Source organism: Mustela putorius, unplaced genomic scaffold, assembly GCF_011764305.1.
Source record: "Mustela putorius furo isolate JIRA1106 unplaced genomic scaffold, ASM1176430v1.1 tig00003854_pilon_pilon_pilon, whole genome shotgun sequence".
In the NCBI taxonomy this organism is placed as follows: Eukaryota; Metazoa; Chordata; class Mammalia; order Carnivora; family Mustelidae; genus Mustela; species Mustela putorius.
Window position 1 is genome coordinate 982924 of NW_025422006.1, and position 19307 is coordinate 1002230.

General features: G+C 63.2%; 1 protein-coding gene across 1 annotated transcript; it reads left to right on the forward strand.

The window, feature by feature from the left end:
- Positions 1 to 7706: 7706 nt before the first annotated feature.
- Positions 7707 to 16490, forward strand: NINJ1 (ninjurin 1). The gene is made up of 4 exons (XM_013063386.2): positions 7707 to 7864; positions 14095 to 14320; positions 14948 to 15109; positions 15964 to 16490. Exons 1-3 carry the CDS (start codon positions 7790 to 7792, stop codon positions 15100 to 15102), a joined length of 456 nt encoding a protein of 151 aa, XP_012918840.1. The 5' UTR covers positions 7707 to 7789; the 3' UTR covers positions 15103 to 15109; positions 15964 to 16490.
- Positions 16491 to 19307: the final 2817 nt, after the last annotated feature.

Genomic DNA, 19307 nt, shown 5'->3' on the forward strand with positions numbered 1-19307 from the left:
TCTAAGCTCTGTGTTCCTGCCACAGGGCATCACTGAGACGGCGGCGCCCTGACCGAACCTGACCCCTGACCCAACCGCTTCCCTGTTTCCGGTCTCTCCCTCCGCCCCCTCCCCCTCCCTCCTCTCTCTCTCCCCCTCCCCCTCCCCCTCCCTCTCCCCCTCCCCCCCCCTCTCCTCCCCCTCCCCCTCCCCCTCCCCCTCCCTCCCCCTCTCTCTCCCCCTCCCCCCCCCCCCCCTCCCTCTCCCCCTCCCCCCCCCCTCCCCTCCCCCCCTCCCCCCCTCCCTCCTCTCTCTCTCTCCCTCTCCCCCTCCCCCCTTTCCCATGCCCCTCCCCCTCCTCCCTTCCCTCCCCCTCTCTCTCGCCCCTGCTGCATCCTCCTCCCCCCCATCCCCCCCTCCCGGTCTTCCTTTCCTTCCCTCTCCCTCCCCTCCCAACCCTCCCCCCCCCTCTCTCTCTCTCTCTCTCTCTCTCTCCCCCACCCCCAACAGTTTCAGCAGGAGAGGGATCAAAGAGTCCCCTGCCCAGGACACAGTGAGTGACTCACCATGAATAGGGACAGGTTGCCCGGCGCAGAGAAGGAGCTGGGAAACGGACACCCTCCGAGCCGAGAGCCCCGCTCTGCTGGCGCCCTGTGAAAGGCTATTTCTGTCCTCCCTGCATTTAGGCGGAGACACAGCATCTAGTCCGATAAATGCCCCTTTGTGCTAGATGGGTTTGCATCAACTTGTGAGATGCCCTCAAGGAGAGCCCGCTGCATGCTGTCCTGGGCTCTGCCCAGCAACCAGCAACGGGCCTGCCAGGGCCTGGCCTGCCGCCAGCCTGGACGCCACCAGAGCCAGGGACAGGACACGTGGCACTTTGGGGAGCCTCCCCCAAGACTGCAGCCTCTCTGTAGCATGCACAACGTCCTCAGGCTGCCCAGGCCATCAGCCCCATGGAGCGGCTAGCAGGCCACACGCACATCCGGGTTCTAGGACCTGCCTTGACTATGTGACTGGGGCCCCATCTGTCTGGTGGTTCAGCCCCTGAGCAGCGGTGGCCCTTGGAGGAGCCCCTGGGGTGGGCCAGCCGTCCCCACTGCCAGCCACCAGGGCACACCTGCCTCCCACCTGCTTCCTGTGCAGGCTGCTTTGCCCCCACACCTCTGTACCCCTCCTCAGGAAGGAAGGAGCCGCTGTGGAATCAAAATGGAATTTCTCAGCTTGTAACCCTTCTGATCAGCCTCGGCTGACGACAAGGAAAGAAGCAAAGACTGGCCAACCAGCTGGGCCCAAGGAAGCGTGGAAGAGGGGCATGTGAGCCCAACATGTTCAGACTGAGAAGCACAGACCGGGTGTTGCGAAGGCCGGCAGAGAGCAAAGGGCCACCGGCTCCTGCCTGGCCCCCTGCTCTGTGGCTGTTTTTAGAGAAAGGTCCTCCAGGCACCCATTTGCTGGTGACAACTGCTTTACCCTCCCGAAATGACACACACCAACCGACAAGCCTTAACTTTCCCACACAGAGGGACACTTACCCCGTGCTAAGGGGTGATGGGTGACAGCGCCTGTGTGAGGTCAAGGCAGTGCTCAGAAAGCCCTCCTTTTCAGGGACCCTCGGTCCGATCCATGACTTGACTTAAGTCCCCGCCTTGGGGCTCACACTGGGGTCCCCAGACCAGCTGTGCAGCCTCTCTGGGACTGGGCAGTGGGCCAGAGAGCCAGGTCCCTCAGTGGTCATGATGGTGATCAAACCAAAGGCAGGACAAGGATAGCTATTTGCATGGGGACCTCATCGTGTAGGGCAGGCTTGGGAGCCTTGGGGCAGGGACCGGGAACAGGAGGGATCCATGCTTCCTTGGTCCAAAGCCCCTCCCCACTGCAGCTCCTGGGGCATTTGCTTTCCCTGAGGAGAGCAAAGCTGTGGTCTGCGTGGGGTCTGAGGTGGGCCAGAGGAAAGGCCCTGAGTCAGCTGAGCACACCTGTGTGCCCCACCATGGGCTCGAGGTAGCTCCCAGCACCCATCTGGGGGGAGCATGATGTAGGCTCAGAAGACCTGGGTTCAAGTCTGCTTGCTGGGGGCCTCAGTTTCCCCATGGTAGAATGGGTATTGTACACCAAGGCCCCAGCCCAGGTCCCTTAGCAACCCCTGCTAGTTCCATCCTTGGCCTCCTGGTGTCTCCACTTGGTCATAACCTGTGGGATCCTGGTCACAAGCCTTGGACCCCAATGGCAGGAGCATCATGGAAGTTGCCCTGAGCCTCAGTGAGCCTCAATGTGTGTGTATTGGGGGGAGGGGTGTCCCTGGGAGAGACAAGGAGAGATCTGGGCATATCCAGAGTCTTCCTAGAGGAGGTGACCCCCAGACTTGGAGAATGAGAAGCCTCTGGCCCTAGGCAGGGGGAGCAGGAAGGGAGGGGCGGGCTGGGTGTGCCTGGGCCTCACAGGTCCCTCAGTAGCTCTTCTCTGACCTGATTTACTAAGGAGGAGCTACTGCCTGCCCAGAGGAGCTCCTCTCGGCCTGTGGTTGGGCCCTCAGCCCAGCCAGCTCCCTGGACTGGCCAGGGTCAGCAGCTGACCTTCAGGAGAGGTGGGAGGAAGCCAGATATGACCTGACCTCCCAGCGATGTCCCTTCGCCAGACCACAGGCCACCTGCCGGGACTCCAGACAGTCATCCTCACTCCCACGGTCACCTGCGTCCCATCAGCTTGAGGGCCTGAGTCAGAGGTCAATGTCAGGGCCAGGAATTTAGAGCCCAGCAGCTCTGTCATTAGTGGTTTGTGGAGCACGGGCTGGGCCGAGCCAGCTAGGCTGAGGGATGCCTGCAGGCTGAGAGCAGACAAGACTAGGGCACGCCCTGGGCCCAGCAGGGCAGGGTGCTGGGCTGAGGGTTTGGGGTGGGGTTGGTGGGGGCTGCATCTGGGAGGGAGGAGGCTGACAGCATGCGCATAAATGAGCAGGTGCTTTCAGGAGCTGACCCAGGGCATGGAGTGAGGGGGGCCGAGGGCCAGCAGACGATCAGGTCTGTGTTCGGGTCACAGGAAAGAGCCACCCACACGGAGGCAGGATCGGTGGGGTAAATGCGGAGTATAAAGACCGTCAAGCATAGAGTCCATGGAATAAACAGAAAGGCAGAGGGGAAGCTGAAGGGAGCAGAGGGTAGGGATCTCAGCTCTTTGGGGCCCAGGAGCTAGGCTTTTTTAAGAAGATTTCAGAAGTGGTGCACCTGGGGGGCTCAGTTGGTGAAGCGTCTGCCTTCGGCTCAGGTCATGATCCCAGGGTCCTGGGATCGAGCCCCACATCGGGCTCCTTGCTTAGCGGGGAGCCTGCATCTCCCGATCCCTCTGCCCGCTTGACTCGTGCTTTCTCTCTTGGGTTTTATCTCTTTAAATAAATAAATATTTTTTTAAAAAGAAGAAAGGGATTTAAGCTGGTCAGTGACATAATCTGATATACATTTTCAAAATAGGATTGTGGGGAAAGTGGTTCAATCTCTTATATGTTCTGTGTTTAAAGAAAAAAATATATTTATTAATGAAAAACAGAGGATCTAAATCAATAGTATCACAATCCCCCCAAAATTATGGGACTCTCCCAACAAGGTAGTTTTTTTTCCTTATTCACACCCAAGTAGTCTTGAGGTGGGCAGCCCAGGGAAGACCTGTACACCAAGCACTGGGGACACAGGCTCCTTCTTTAGCTCTGCTATGTGAGACTCTCAGGCCCAAGGTCCCCTCATGGGCCCGTGTGGCTGCTGGAGCTCTGGCCATTACTTCTGTATTCCACTCAGCAGCAGAAGGAAGTAATAAGGAAGGGCACCCCCCCCCCATTTCAGGTCCCTTCCCTGATGTTGCACATCCCCTTCCACTGCCAGAACCAAGCCACAGGACACCTCTAGCTGCAGGAGAGCTGGGAATTGCAGCTTCTCTTCTGGGAAGCCATTTTCTGAGCTAAAAATCAGCAGTCTGTGATAGAGGGGAAGGGAAGAACCAACGGGGTGGGGGGTGACCACGGATCCTGCCACCTTTGCCCTGGCTGCCCAGGACAAGGGGTTTGCTGGATACAGATGCCCAGAGACGACAAGTGAAGTCATTCCCACCCTGCTCTCAGGAGGGGTCATGGCTTCAGGAGGAAGACACCTGTCACTGCTCTCTCCACTACTAGATGGGTCCCTCCGGACCAGCCTGCCACCCACTCACTCTGTTAATGGCTTTTTGACATTCCCAAACATGGACGGCCCTAACTTGGTGTCTCCATTATGGTGGACACTCTCTTTATTTCTGGGGTTCAGAGTCCTCTGGGGCTCACTGCATCTTACTGGGTAGCCTCGGTGGGTCACGTCTCTCTGGGGGACTGTGGGAGGCGGTGCAGACACCTGTGTATGTACCCATGTCACACTACCTGGCCCATTACCATCCCTGCCAGGGCATGTCTATGTGACCTTGGCACACGCCTCTCCTGTCTTTAAAGTGGGTGTGATGGCACAGAAGCTCCTTACGAGCCTGGCCTCCTTCCTCTGACCTTCTGGACATGGAGTGGCCACTCCCACCTCCTGGCTCTGAACCCCCATCCAGTGGGAGCTGTGGTCCCTGCAAGGAACTGATGGAGGCACAGAGCCTGGGCCCACCCGCTGCCATGTCACTGTGCCGCCAGGTGGGCGACAGACCACTGGCTGCCGGGGTGTGCCGGTGCTGTGGCTCTCCCTGGCGGTAGGCATGTGCGGGCCGGCCTGGGCCCTGGTGGCAACCGGAGCTGCTCCTGGCCGCAAAGCCGGCCTCCTGGGCCAGGACCGAGCACAGGTTCACTCAGCTGGGTCGCATGGGGCGTGCCATGCCACCTTTGCCCCACTGGCCCCTCCCTGCAGAAAATGGAAACACCACCTGCAGGGTCCATGCCTCTTAGAGACAGAGGGGCCGGAGAGCCCGAGACTTCCTAAGACTCCTGTTCAGGAAACATGGCCTGTCTGCATGCACATCCTCCCGGGCCCCGGAGTGACGCACTGTGCTCTCCCTGTGGTAATGTGGGGACACAGCTCTGGGAGTGGCTGGGGGCAGGGGGTCCCTCCTCACCAGGAGGGATGTTGCTCTGGTGGCCTAGGCTCTGTCCTTGGTGTCAAATGGGCTGGGACCCTTCATCTTCACAGCATCCCGTTTGTCAGACAGAAGCATGTCCCGAACCACACAGCTCCATGGACACGCTGTGTGCAGGTGCGTCTGAAGGTGTGGGCTGCCTGGGCGCCTCAGGGTCTCTCTTCGGGAGCCTGGCCAGCCCACTCCTGCCCGGCCCACGCCCTCTGCGGGGACACGCCCCATCATCACTCATCCACGGACCCACAGCTCCGTTCAGCATCCCGAACCCGCCTTGGCTGTTCCTGCTGGTCTCTGCAGGAGGATCTGAAACCCTTTACGTCTGTGCTGGGAACAGTCTGGGAAACTCACAGTGCCCAGGCCAGCGAGGATGACACAACAGAGCCTGCACGTCCCTCCCTGGGGATTCTCCAGGGAGGCAGGCCTGGAGGGGGGCCCCAGCTGGGGAGGTCTGGCTGTGATCCTGATCCCAGGAAGGTGAACTGTGGGGGGCTACAACCCCAGGTGTAAAGGCTGAATTGTGACACCAGAATCCTTCCCGACTTCCTCCTTCGGGATGGAGCAAATGGTGAACCTCAGCTCTGAGCCGCTCTGGAGCCCGCAGGAGAAACCCCGTGTCGCCCGGCCTTCCGCCTGCAGCCCCCACGCGGCCCAGCAAGACCCTCTCACCTGCTGAGGGGGTGCCCTCCTCTCTCTCCTCCTGCCCCCCAGCCTCCCCTGCCCCCTCAGGACCCTCTCTCCTGGCTGCCCTGTCTCTGCCCCCTGGGTGGGAGGGGGGACCGCTTCTGTGTGAAAGGCGCTAACATTTAAAAATCGGGGTTTCCAGCTGTGTGTCAGCAGTCAGGTATGGGTGCTGTGCCCAGACCTGCCCTGCCCCCACGGCACTGCGGAGTCCCGCTCACAGCCCCTGAAGCAGGACAGAGGGAGAGACGGAGGTACTGGCCACGTCTCCAAGCTTCAGTTCCTTCAGCCTCCAACTGGGCCGTGGGCAGCTCCTTCAGAGACCAGCACACTCTGGGACAGCTGCCCGCAGGCGGTGCCGCCACCCAGTGGGCGCTGCCGCTCCCCACACCAGGGAGGAGAGGAAGGTCTGCAGGTTTCCAGACCCAGTTTAGTGGAAGATCCCTTTTCTGCCCCTGGGTGACTTGCATTTTCCATGCCTTCTGTTTCACTTATAAAACTGCTCTCCCAGCAGGGGTGAGGCACCCCGTGGGGGAGGGGCGTCTCAGCCTGGAGTGTGGCCAGGACCCTGAACAAGGCAGGCCCTGGGTCCCCACCCCACAGTGCCCACTTGCTGGCCATGCAGAGCTCGGGGAGCAACCCGTCTGCTGTTTGGATGGCCCACAACTGTCCCAGGGGTTCTGAGCTTGTCCTCCTGGGTCTCTCCCCAGCTGCGCCTGTTTCCTCCCTCGCCAGGTGATGGGGGAGAGCCCACTTCCCGAGGCTGTCAAACAGTAATGTCCCTGGCCCCAGGCAGGGCCGCCACACAAGCCGGGCTCCAGCTACAGCCCCCTCAGTCCGGAAGAGGGCCTGGCTTACAGTAGGCAACCCATGATGGTCAGGGTGAATGCCAAACCTCCAGCCCTACCGCCTGACCTGGGGCACTGCTGCTGACCTCTGATGCCAGTTTATGGCGGGGGAGGGGGAGATCAGCCCGCAGGTACTAAGAAGACCACTCTCCTTCAGGGGAGTCGAAATTGAGAAGTCCAGCCACCTGCCCCAGCCCACAGGGCTACCATGGCTCAGGGTTACAGAGTCCCCGCAACCTGGCCCTGCTGGGCAGTGAGAGGGACCACGGCATGCCCCAGAGCAGCCCGCGGCCGTGCGCGCTGCATACTAGCGGTACCCGGGTGGACACATCAGTAGACACTGTGGCAGAAGTGGGAAGGGTAAAAACCAGCTGGGCCTGGCCGGAGGTCAGGACCGGAGGACACAGTGGCGCGAGCTTCGCAAACCAGCGCCGGGAGGTAACGCCCGGCCCCTCCCGCCCCAGCGGCCCCAGCCTGGCTCCGGATGTCTGGGAGCGGCCCGCGTCTTGCCGGGCGCCCTGGGAAACAGAACCTAACTCAGCCGAGGGCTGGGGGAGCCGACGCGCTCTGGACGCCCGCCGCGACCCGCCTGGGCACCGGGCGCCTCCCCAGGCGTCGGGTCCTGCCTCCCGCTAGGGGGCACGGAGGCTGCGCCAACAGGGCGGGGGCCCGCACCAAATTGGCCCAACCCGAGGCGACCGCCCTCTGCCTCCCCTCCCCGCCCGGGCGTGCAAGACGCCAGGCTCAGAGGCTGGGGGGCCCAGGGTGCGAGCCGGGCGCCCGGGCTTCGCGGCGCCGGGAGGACACCCATGCCGCGGCAGCGGCGCACTCCCCTTCCTGGCGCGCCCAGAAGTTTGCGAAGTGGCCCTGGAAAGGCTGCCCCTTGGCCTCGTTTCATGGATTAAAAGTGTTCACGACGGCGGTAGAGCCGGACGTGCCGCCCGCGCGAGGCCGGGGCCTGGGGGAACCGCATCGACCCCGCTGTCCTCACGGGCGAAGGAGGGGTCCTGTGGGTCCCGCCCGCCAGCCCCTGTCAGGGGCGGAGTCCGGGGTCTGTGGGGCGGGCCGGGGGCGGAGTCCGGGGGCGGGCCGGGGGCGGGCCGGGGGCGGGCCGGGGCGGGCGCTCAGCCGGGTCCCCGCGGCCCAGGCGCGGGCGGCGCTCAGGCCGGGAGCGAGGTGGCTCCGGCGGCCGCACCATGGAGTCGGGCCCCGAGGAGTACGAACTCAACGGCGACCTGCGCCCCGGCTCACCTGGCTCCCCGGACGCCTCGGTAAGCCCCGCCCCGCCCGCGCCGCTGTGCGATTTTGGCCGGCGCGCGCCCTCTCTGGGCCCTGCGCCGGCTGCTCCCCGGGCACCTGGGGGCTCCGGCCGGCAGCGCGGCGCTTCCGCACTGCGGGGTGCCGGGGTCCCCGTGCCCCGTGCCGTCAGTCCGAGCGGTGGCCCCGGGGCTCCGGCCACCCCGGCAGGGGCGAGGGTCCGGCCGGGAGGCGCCCACGCGGAGCCGCGCGGTGGAGGGGCCTGGGCGCCACCTTCCCCCGCCTTCCGCGCCAAGCTCTAACTTCGGCCCCCGCATCTCCTCCCGCTGCTGCGCGCCCGGGCGCGCAGGATCCCAGCCTCCGGGCCCCAGGCCAGCAACGGGCAGACGGTTACGTCACCCGCCGTGTCCACCGCGACTGCACTATCCGCTGCGTGCCCCGGTAGCGAACCTGGGGCAGCTGTGGCCCCCGCTCTTGTCCCCACCGCCGGCCCCCGGGCAGTGGTCCCAACTTCCACTTGAGAGGCGGTTGCGCCCCTTGGCCCCGGGGTCCTGTCCGGGGGTGTCATGCCCTCTTCCCGGGGCCCAGAATTTCCCCAGAGCCTTTGTAGGTGGTGCAGTCCTGGGCATGGTCCTCTGGTGACTTGTTGACTTTGAGCATTCTTTCACTTTCTGACCCCCTGGGGATGGGGGCAGGGATGCCAGGTCTCTCAGCCGTGCGAACCAGACTGGGGCAGTGCTGCCCGAATGTGGGAGGACACATGGGGTGAGTGAGGCACAGGTGGCAGGGACAGGTCCTCCTGTGTGCAGGTGGCCCCACGCAGTAATCCTGTCCATCCTTGCCTGTTCTTGGCAGAAGCTTCCTGGGGCTCAGCCTCGGTGCTGACCCTTCAGTAAAGCTTGACAGCCCTCAGGTGGCACAGGACTTGTCCCTGACTTCGTGGTGGGGAAACCCAGGACTGAGGAGGCCCTCATGCAGCCTTGCCCTGGTATGTAAGAACTTTGGAGCTGAGGGCTGTGTGTGCTTGGGGAGGCTGGCTCACCTCTCAGGGCCTCTTGTGCACGGTTGGAAAAGAGAAAACAAAATGCCCCTGCTTGCCTTTGGGAAAGTCAGGTAACAAATAGGGCAGGTGGGTTGGAAGGGAGGGATCCTGCTCACCTCCCAACCTGTGGCTGTGCCTTCGGCTCCAAGCCTGTTCTGTCCCCCTCGGCTTTGGCCATGCACCTGCAGGCTCCCATGCATCTTGGGCCCAGGAAGGTCAGGTGGGGTCACTGTGTTGGCCCTGGGACCAGCCTGGGGAGATGTGGCTCCATTGTCACATTGTCACTGAGCTGCTGTCTTAGCTTTGAGACCAGCCCTAATGGAAAGTGCTAAGTTCCACCTATGAGAGGTTGATAGTGGAATCAGGAGGGTTCCTGCACTTGGGGACGTGTGCACTGGGTGCTGCAGGGCGGGGGTGGTGGGGGTGGCATGCCGGTCCAGTGTAGTGGTAAGGGGTTTCTCCATTCACTTTCCTCCAGGAAGGGTGGGCAGCCTCAAGGCCACTGCTCCCGCTGCCTGGGGCCTGGACGCCCTGACACCACCCCCAGCCTCTGCCTTGCCCTTCCCACCTTCAGGACCTGTCTTGTTGTGTTTTTGAGTCAGTGACTCTGTGTCTCAGTTTCTCATCTGTGACCTAGGATGATAGCAGTGTCTTTCTCAGAGAGCATGGTGAGGACCTCCTGGGCTAAGCTGTGTGCTGGACACACAGTCATCACATTACTACGCGCCGTACAGGACCCACTCCTGGAGAGGACTTTGGGGCAGCACCTTCCCCTGTCGCAGGACCCTGTGGATGGGGGTGAGGGTCAGGGTGGGAAGAAAGTCTTGCTGGGGTGAGGGAAACTCCTGGGGTGGTCAGACTTACCACCCAGAGTGAGAGCGCTGGATGGCAAGGTGGATGGTTCGGTTGGTCCTCTATCCCCGGGGGCACCCCTGAGGTGGGGGGACTGACTGGGAGGCCCAGGTTGAGGACCCCTGTCAGTCTCAGGACTCCTACTGCGGGCCACAGTGGGGCAGGTCGCTCACCTTCCAGGGTGGCCTGGCTCCAGGAAGAGCCCCACAGCAGATGAACCCCACATGTGTCCCCCCCCACACCTGTGCCTGTGCGCCCAGGACTTCTCGGAGACCAGGCTGTCCAGCTTCCCTGCAGGAGGGGCTTGTGGCTGGAGGCAGGAGAAGTACTAAACATCAATTTTACTGTGGCCCTTGGCTGTGTCATGCCTGCTGTGTTTTGGCATGGAGACACCTGCCTTGGCCCTGCTGTGGACACTAGGGTCATAGCAGGGAGGGAGCCGGACAAGCTGGAATGTGGCTCCTGGGCCACATCTGGGCTGTGCAGACTCAGCTTCCCCAAGGGAAGTTCACTCTTTTCCTCACTTCTGCTTTCCTAGCAGATCTAGAACGCTCTGGCAGGGTCTTGGCTAAGTTCTAAAAGGCCACCCTGATGTGGCCACAGGGTCACTGCTGGCCAGTGCTGAGCCCACAGGAAGTAGGTCTACCCAGCCTGCGGCCCAGCTGCTGCGGGAAACCCCTCCAACAAGACTTCCTGCCGGGACACTGACGTGGATCCTAAGACCACTTAGGGCAGGCACGTGCCCGGTGGCCTTCACGCCAGCTCTGAGCGGCAGCCTCATGCCCACTCTCCTGGGCCAGGTGATGGACACTGAGGCCCTGCCAGACCCTCCTAGTTCTCAGGTTCCTCCCCAGAGGCCCACTGGTATGTGCTGCGCCCCAGTGGAGGGGCTATGGTGGGCCAGGATCCGGGGTCCTGGGTCTTGCTCAGCTCACACTGCCGTTCCTCTGTTTCTACTTTCTCCTGTTTCAGAGTTTTGGTTACAGATCTGTGTGGCTGTTTTGGGAGGCCGTGTGCCCTTGCTGGCTGTGCTCCTGCAGATGGAGGGGCCTCCGCACCTGCAGTCAGTTCCATCTGCCCATTTTGCAGATGAAGGAACGGAGGCAGAGAACCTGGTTGTGGGATTCAGGGGTGCTAGAGACAGGTGCATGTGGAAGTGCCACGCCAGCTCCTAGCCGGGCAGCTGATGGACATTGTGGATCTGGTGGGGGCCTTTGTCTCTCGTCCTGAAAACGCAAAGGTGCCTCTGGGTAGGAGTTCCTGTCCCACACTCTTATGTGGGGTTTGGGGTCAGTAACAGGCAGGATTAGAGAGTATCCGTAACTGAAACCCCTTGGTCCTGCACGAGTTCAGCTCTCATCTCCCAGGGGAGCAGGAGGCTGGGGTGGGCACCCCAGCTCCTTCCATCCAGGCTGGGGCTGGACTGCTGGACTACAGCATCTGTTAAGCTGGGGCAAGAACCCAGTGCTTGCTCGGGTGCACATCTGGGTTCACATATGTCTCAACCCCTCCCCATCCAAGCTGAGGACGCTCAGCACAGTGGCCCTGGGCTAGGTCTTGTGAAGAGCCACCCCAAGGCTTCTGTCCACACAAGGGGGTCCTCCTTGCTCTCTTCTGGCTCTTTACCCACAGGGAACCTTCCTGGTTTTTAGGGGAACACATCCAGAGCTCACCCAGCTCCTGGGACCACCACCGAGGTTTGGGGAAGGCCCTGGGAACACATTAACCAGGGTGTTTGTTCCCTGCACTATTCAGGTCACAGGCAGAGGCCTCTGGGGGCGGTTCCCAGCACAGCTCTGGGAAGTCCGTCAGTTCAGGCCAAAGGCTCCAGCCACCTTCTGACCTCACCCTGGTGGGCTTCCCAGGACCGGGGCTTCCCTGGGACTCAGCCATCACCCAGGCCCCAGAGTCCCCCTGTAGGTCCAAGCCCCTCCTCGGCAGCTGTGGGGCTCTGCTCTGCCCTGGGCAGCTCCCCTGAACCGCGGCTCCCCGACTCTGTGGAAAGGGAGGTTAGTGCTCCCTCTCCCTTAGTGGGGAACTCGGTGGGCACCAAAGCTTCCTAGTGTGGCCTAGGGCTGACGGACAGGGAGAAAAGCCAGCTGCGGGGGAGCACGTTGTCAAGGCCGCATGGCCAGGACTGGACTCCCGCCAGCGCCCCCATCACTGCACGGGTTCAACAGGAAGCAGATGGTCCTGTGGCAGGAAGTGCCCTGCACCAGGAGGGGCGTGTGTCCCCGGCCCTGGCATGTCCCCCAGGTCTGCGAGGCAGAGGCTAGGCCCACTAGAACCTCACGGGTTGCGTGCTCCTGGCCCTGTGGCCCACACGGGAGACTGAGGCTCAGAGGGTGCTGTCTGTCCTGAGGTCACACGGCTGGAGCCCAGGGGTGCCTCCGAGTACACAGCCCCCATAGGCCAGCCCTGACCCCAACCCCCTCTGTAGGGGGCTTCTGAGTCCCGGGCCTGCATTCCAAGTGCAGACCTCACTTGCTCTTGGCTTTGGATTGGGTGCTTCCTGCTAGTCTCAGTTTGCCCACAGTGTGTGTGTGGTGGGGGGGCACCCCGGAGGAGGGCACCCAGCGGAGGACAGCGGGGACGCAGGGCACCAAGTGTCCTTCTGTATTCATACGTGCATGTCTATGAAGGGCTCAAAGGGTCTGGAGGGACTCAAGAGGGAAGGAACTTCCTCCTCCTCCGCAGAGGCCAGCACCGTGAGCCTAGACGTGCATGCGTGTGTGCGTGTACTGGGTACGTACATGTGTGCTTGTGTGTGCCTGTATGTGCTTGCTCGTGCGTGTGTATACGTGCAGACACGGTTATGTTTGCTCATGCACTGTATTTATGTGCCCGTGCTTGTGTGGGTGTGCGTGGTGCACCTGGCTGTTTTCTCCGGGCCTGGGGACCAGGATGAGTACTGTGGTGGCCTTGAGGGAAGGCTTGGTGCTTCTGGCTTTGTGCACCTTAGGAGCACATGCCCAGTGCAGGCCAGCACCCCGGACACCCACCCCTCAGAGGGGCGCACACAGAACGAGGCTTGGCCAGCCCTGCAGCTGTGCAGCAGCAGAGCCGGGGACAGCCTCGGGCGGTGGGAGCACTGGCCCCTGGTGCCTCCGCGGGGACCCTGTGGAGGAGCAGCCGTGCCCTGATGTCTCTTGATGGGAAGTTGGGACCCCAGCAGGACTTGACCGTGGGTGGAATATTCCAGAAGCAGTGCTGGGGTTTGGGTCCCAGGAGCCGGCTTTCCCTGTTGGGTCTGGAATTTTAAACCCAGTGGATTTGCCGCTTAGTCGCGGTGCTGAGGAAAGGCGGGGCAGGGCCCACAGCCTCTGTTCTGCACGCGCATTCTCCCTTCCTCCTGGGCACATTATTCTCCATTACGTTGAAGTCTAACAAGACAGGCAGCTGGAGCGAACCCTGTCCCGCCCCTGCTCCTGGAGTTCAGGATTTTCTGGGGTGAGATTTCCAGATACAAAGTGGAGGGAGCCTCTCACCTGCCGTGTCGGCCCCTCTCCGGGCAGCCTGCCTCCCAGGCCTGCATCTTTTATGACGGGTAGAAACACGAGCTCCGAGTGCCCCGGGAGGCCACAGGGCTGGGCCTGGTGGCTCTGTGACTCCTGTGCATGAGGGCCTGGGCTGAGGGGTTACGGGGAGGCCTAGTGAGGGAGGAGGGCCTTCTCCTGCCTCCCCCCAGCTGGCACCCCAGGAGAGAGGGGCTTCCTGGAGGCAGTGACCTCTGGGCGGTGTGTGGAGGGCATGAGGCGTGGCCAGCGGCCGGGCTCATAGGCCTGGCCCTGTTCCCAGGCAGAGGTGCTGGGAAGCCCCGGCAGGAAGTGCCCCGCCCCGCTCCAAGTCCCAGAGGCTCTGTGGGGACAGGCCGCACAAATACTGAATAAAAGGCAGGAGGAGGCGTCTGGAGCGGAGGCCTGGGAGCTGCCAGGGTGTCACGTGTGTGCATGCTGAGGTTCCAGGCTGTTTACCTTTGTCGTGCCCAGCTTTTCCTGGGGTGATGGCACCTCAATCAAGTGGTTTAGAATTGTTTGTAAAAATAAAAGCGGTAGCAAAGCTCGACTGTAGCCCTGCATCGACACCATCCCATCCGCTCACCCTTTCCCGCCCTGGCCTGCGGCCACTAGAGGGCCGCAGGGGCACCAGGCACGCAGGGAAGGCGCCAGCGGGCCCCACCCAGGGCGGGGGACGGTGGCCTTCTCGTCTCAAAGTGGCTTGTGTGCTGAGCCTCTCCTCCGGGACCTGACTCCCAGGGGCGTCCCGCAGCCCTGTGTGGGCCTCAGATCTGCAGGCCCCACCGAGCCCCACAGCCCTGCCCGTCCCAAGCTGACTGCCCCCTCCCCGCAGCCATCCCGCTGGGGCCGGAACCGGCCCATCAACGTGAACCATTACGCCAACAAGAAGAGCGCCGCGGAGAGCATGCTGGACATCGCGCTGCTGATGGCCAACGCTTCCCAGCTGAAGGCCGTCATCGAGCAGGGCCCCAGCTTCGCCTTCTTCGTCCCCCTGGTGGTCCTCATCTCCATCTCCCTCGTGCTGCAGATTGGCGTGGGCGTGCTGCTCATCTTCCTTGGTGTGAGCCTGGGCTGGGGTCCCGGGGGTGGGCCCTGGGGCAACCCTGCCCGTGATCCGGTGGTGCTGCTTACATACCCCCCGGGACAGGGTGCTCACCACCTGACAGGCCCCACTCAGCCATGCGGTCAGGATGTGGCTCCCCACTGTGGCCCTCAGAGGGCCCCGCATGTCTCTGTCCTTCCACCCACCCAAGCTGAGGATGTAGAAAAACGCAGCCCTCAGCGGTCTCCAGGGAATGGATGGTGGTCCTGCCCCCGAGGTGAGGGTCAGGGCTCACCTCCACTGCTGGCTCTGTGACCTGGGGCAGGTACACAGGCCTCAGTTCCCCCATCCGTAAGGTGGGCATAAGGACGGGTCCTTGGGGAGATGTGAAGATCGCCAGACACCGCACACGGGCTCTCAGAACGGGGCTCCCCTGCGTGAGCTCAGCACAGTGTGCCTTACAGTCCAGACCTGTCCCCAGGGCTGGTTCCTCTGCTCCCACGGTGTTCCGGGCCACTCAGCTCTGTGCTGGTGGAAGCACGGCTGCAGGGCTGAGGCCACAGGCCCAGCTCTCACCCCTCGTGAGGCTGCAGCCCCAGGGTTGCAGGGCCGCGGTGCATTGTCTGCTCCCTTGTGCCCACAGTCAGGTACGACCTCAACAATCCGGCCAAGCACGCCAAGCTGGACTTCCTCAACAACCTGGCCACCGGCCTGGTTTTCATCATTGTCGTGGTCAATATCTTCATCACGGCCTTTGGTGTCCAGAAGCCCGTGATGGATGTGGCTCCCCGGCAGTAGGGTTCAGGTGAGCAGAAGGCAGGCTCCCCACTGTCCAGCACAAGCAGACCTCTGTGCCTGGCGTCTGTCCTGTCTGGACCTCACAGGGTGGGCACTCTTAGCCATGTAGCTCCCATGTCCTTGCTCAGAGAGGTGAGCACCCACTCACGGTTGCCCTCCTTGGGAGCAGGAGCTACGGGGAGGCCGGGGAACCCCTGGCCATCTCCAGGGCCAGTGCTGTAGGCACAGCACGTGGCATGTGTCCTGCACCTGGGGCTCTGGCCCCGGGCTGCACACCACAGGTGCATATGGCCTCGAACCTGCCCCCAAGTGAGGGTGGGCGCTGCTAACAGACAGCCCGCCAGCACCCCCACCCCCTGCACCCCGGCCGAGTAGGCGGGACACTGCCTGAACACCCCACTGCTCTGGCATGGCCGGCAGGTGATGAGGCAGGATCCTGAGCAGGGCCAGCACGTGGCCTGGCTGGGAGCGTCTGTTCTGCCCACACCATGGCTGTTGGCCCCACCTGGGTTCCCACTCGCTACCTGGTTGCTGGCCCTGGTTTATTGTCAGGGCTGTCCCCTGTAGAACCTTCCAGATGCCAGCCTACTCCCATGCTCGGGGCATGGTGACCCGGCAGTTTATTAATTGCCGACTGTACCCCCAGACGCAGTCCTGACCCTCCCTGACCATCAGCCCGCCAGCCTCTGCTCTCCACGGCCCCCCTTTAAATCCTGACACTGACCAGAGCAGGGAAACTGAGGCTTGCCCAGATCAGAATTGGGCCCTTCTGCCTCTGGAGTCATAGTGGCCTCAAGGCTCAAGTCTGGTAACCACAGTAGGGCTGGAGGCCCTCACACCCCTCCTCTCCCTTTTTGGCAGATGCCCCCGGATTGCACCCGGCCACAGCTACCCAGATCCTGGAGCCGCCTCCCTATGGGGGGCACTCCTGGCAACCGCAAGAGCCCAGGCGGGCCCCACTAGACTGTCCTAGGACTAGCCGCCCATGGCTAGGCCACCCCAGGCCAGTGCAGGTCCTGCTCTGTCCTTGGCTGCCCATTCTCCTGGAGCATGGCCCAGGGGACAAGTGGGGCAGGGTGGTGGTCACCACGGACACACAGCAGCCCAAGGATGTGGGCAAGGGGTCCCAGTCGGCCTTGGACTCAGGACGTTTCCAGAGTGACAAGGAGACCCCCGTGTCGCCAGCGCAACGAGGACTTCGAGGCCACATGCTGGGGACCCTTGGCGTCTGTGCCTCCTGACCTGGGACAGGGACTGCTGGCCCCCGCTGGCCACGGCCTCTGTACACGCCTTCCACCAGCAGTGACGGGGCCGTGCCCCTGCCCCCACTCAGGGGCCTGAGCCCCCGCATTTCTAAACCAACAACCAATAAAGCTGACGCATCTCTATCCCTCTTGGGCCTGGGCCCTGCATTACGTCCCCAGACCCCCAGCCTGTGAGGGCCACCCGCTGGGCCAACGTGGGGCCGCAGTCCCAACCAGGGGCGCCTGCACAGGGACCGAGGGCTCTCGCGGTTTGTTACTGGAGACACACAGGAGAGCCACAGAGACTGTTCACACCACGCACCCTTGTTCGCTCTGTGAGGCGCAGCCGTGGCCCCCAGCCCTGGAGCTGCTCGGGACCCGGGTTTTCCAGGGCGGCCATGGCTCCTGGGGACAACACACAGTGACGAATGCCAGAAAGGTCAGTGTGGGCCTCCCAGAAGTGAGGTCGCCGACATGACCGCACATGATGACCAGGTCAGAAAACCAGCCTGATCCAGCGCTCTCGTCTACACTGCAGATCTGCGCGCGTGTTGCCAGGCAGCCCGCAGACTCACATAGCAGGGTCAACTCCGCCCACCCCACTCCCGGCTCCGGCTTTGGGGCTTAGGTAGGCATGTTCAGGACGACGGGCAGGGGTGCTCTGTCATGGGCGTGATGAGGCCACTGGTCCCTCATCAACTTTGGTGGCTTTGTGGTCAGAAGCCAAGGCCTGGAACCGCCACTGCAGAGGTCAAGGGAAGGACAGTGTGCAGGATAAGCTTGGGGAGCAGCATCACCCCCATGTGTACTCGGGGCACACACCACAGCCCCTGACCTCATGGAAATTTCCAGCACTCAGGTTTCCTGCCCACAGTCTCCCCCCAATGCCCACAGCCTTGGCCCACATGGGGTGCCCAGTGCTGCTGGTCAGTCGGGCCAAGGGGGCCGAGGACGGGGGCTGGTGTGGGGTGGACACCTGCAAGGGCCTGTCTCGAGGGTCCCCTCGCTGGCTGGAACCCCCTGCTCTCTCAGTCCACACCTGCAACCTCCGGGGGCTGACCCCTCGCTCTCTGCCCCCTTGGCCCCTCTGTCCTGACCCCCACTGGCCCCACCCCTCACACCCTTGACCTGGCAACACCCTCACCCGGTGTTCCAGGTCGAGTACCTAATGGCTCCAGGGCCCCTCCGCGCTCTAAGCCCAGGGCAGTTCCTTAGAGATGCTCGGTGACCCCCTGGTCAGCTTGCACAAAGTGATCAATGACAGAAGTGCTCGTGCTGGGACGGGCCACGCTTTGCCTTAAGACCCTCCGGGAAAGAGGCACCTGGGAGACACAGTGGGTCGAGCATCCAACTCTTGATTTCAGCTCAGGTCACAATCTTAGACTCCACACTGGACCCAGAGTTCGCTTGGGGTTCTCTCCGCTTGGGGCCCCTCCTCCGCCTCAAAAATTTCCATCAAAACACTCCAAGAAAAAGCCTGGGGAAACGGATGAAACACAGTGGCGAAATGCCGGCTAGCACGGAGCTGGGGTCCCAGGGCAGCCCTGCCCTCCGGCGAGCGCCTCCGTGCCCTGCAAGGAGGGCTTGTATAGGGGAGCCCTGTGTGGGACAAGGCCCGTGAAGAAGCGCAAGGAGCCGGCAGAGGACCCCCCCCCCGCCGTGTTCCCAGGGGGGCTGAAGAGCGCGAGCCCCTGCAGGGGCAGGTGTGGACCTGCGCAGTGGCCGGCCCTGGGCTCTGGTGGTGCGAAGGTCACCAACTCGGGAATGGGGGTGCCGCTGAGCCCACCCCTCCCGCTTCTGGCTTCCGTAAGCGGGTCTCCCCTTCATTGACTTGGCTTTTGCCAGAAAGCTGTGGTGAGTCAGGCTCGCATCTGTGACCTGTCCCCACAACCTGGCCCTCCTGTCAGCCCGTCCTGTCTCCCTTGCCCCTCTCCCCCTCGGCCGCCCCACATGCCCCGGACAGCCTGTTCCCTGGCTCAGTCCTGCCCCAGGTCTGACACAGGTGGAAGACGCCCCGCACCACGCCCCTGGTGTTGCCCACGGTGGCCTGTGGCCGGTGCTGTGGGCCGGCCGGCAGTCACATGGGGAGTGCCAGGGACATGGCCAACAGATGGCCCAGCTCCTCCTTTGGCCAGGACAGGGAGTGTGTCAGCATGTGCCAGGGGGGTGAACCCCAGAGGACCAAGCCCCGGTCACGAAGCCAGGCTGGCCTTCACGGGTGCCGCGGGCACTGGGGACAGCGAGAGATGGTGGCCGTAGTCCGTGCATCCCGGACCCCACAGCCTGCTCCGCTGGCCCGGGTGCCCCCCGCCTCCCCACCCACCAGCTCCCAGGCACGAGCCTCGGCAGCCACTCTGGCCCCTGACCCTGCAGATGTGTTTCCGTCTCAGGACCTTGGCATGGGGGCCGATCCGCAGGGTCGCCTCAGCTCTGAGGCCCCCCGTAGGGGCTTCTGACCCTCCCCGTGTGGGTTCGCTCTGCCTGCGGTGGCCCGGGCTGGCGTGAGCATCCACGGCGTCCGCCGGGCCCGTGCCTGAGCCCTGCCCGCCGCTGCCCTGCCTGGCTGAAGGCCAGGGCTGCCCCCGGAGACCGGGGTCCCACCTGCCAGTCTCCTGAGGCTCGACGCCACCATCTGTGTCCTGTGTCCTTGGCACCGTGTCTGGCATACAGCTGGCGCTCAGTAAATGTGCCGCAGACCTCCTCACTCATCCTCCCGAGCCAGGCCCTGCGTGTGTGTCCGCCAACCGGGGCCCACAGAGCCCTGGGGGGACAGCGAGACCCCGCGAGTGAGGGAGGGGCAGGAGGAGCCCGGAGACGCGGAGACCGGGGCCCTGGGGAAGCGGGAGCTCGGAGGCGGTGCCCGGACCCGGACGGACCCTCGGCGGGGGCTGCCTACCCAGAGAGAGCCGCCGGCTGGGCAAGGACCGTGGGGTGGGTGAGGGCCAGGGGCCCGGGGCCAGA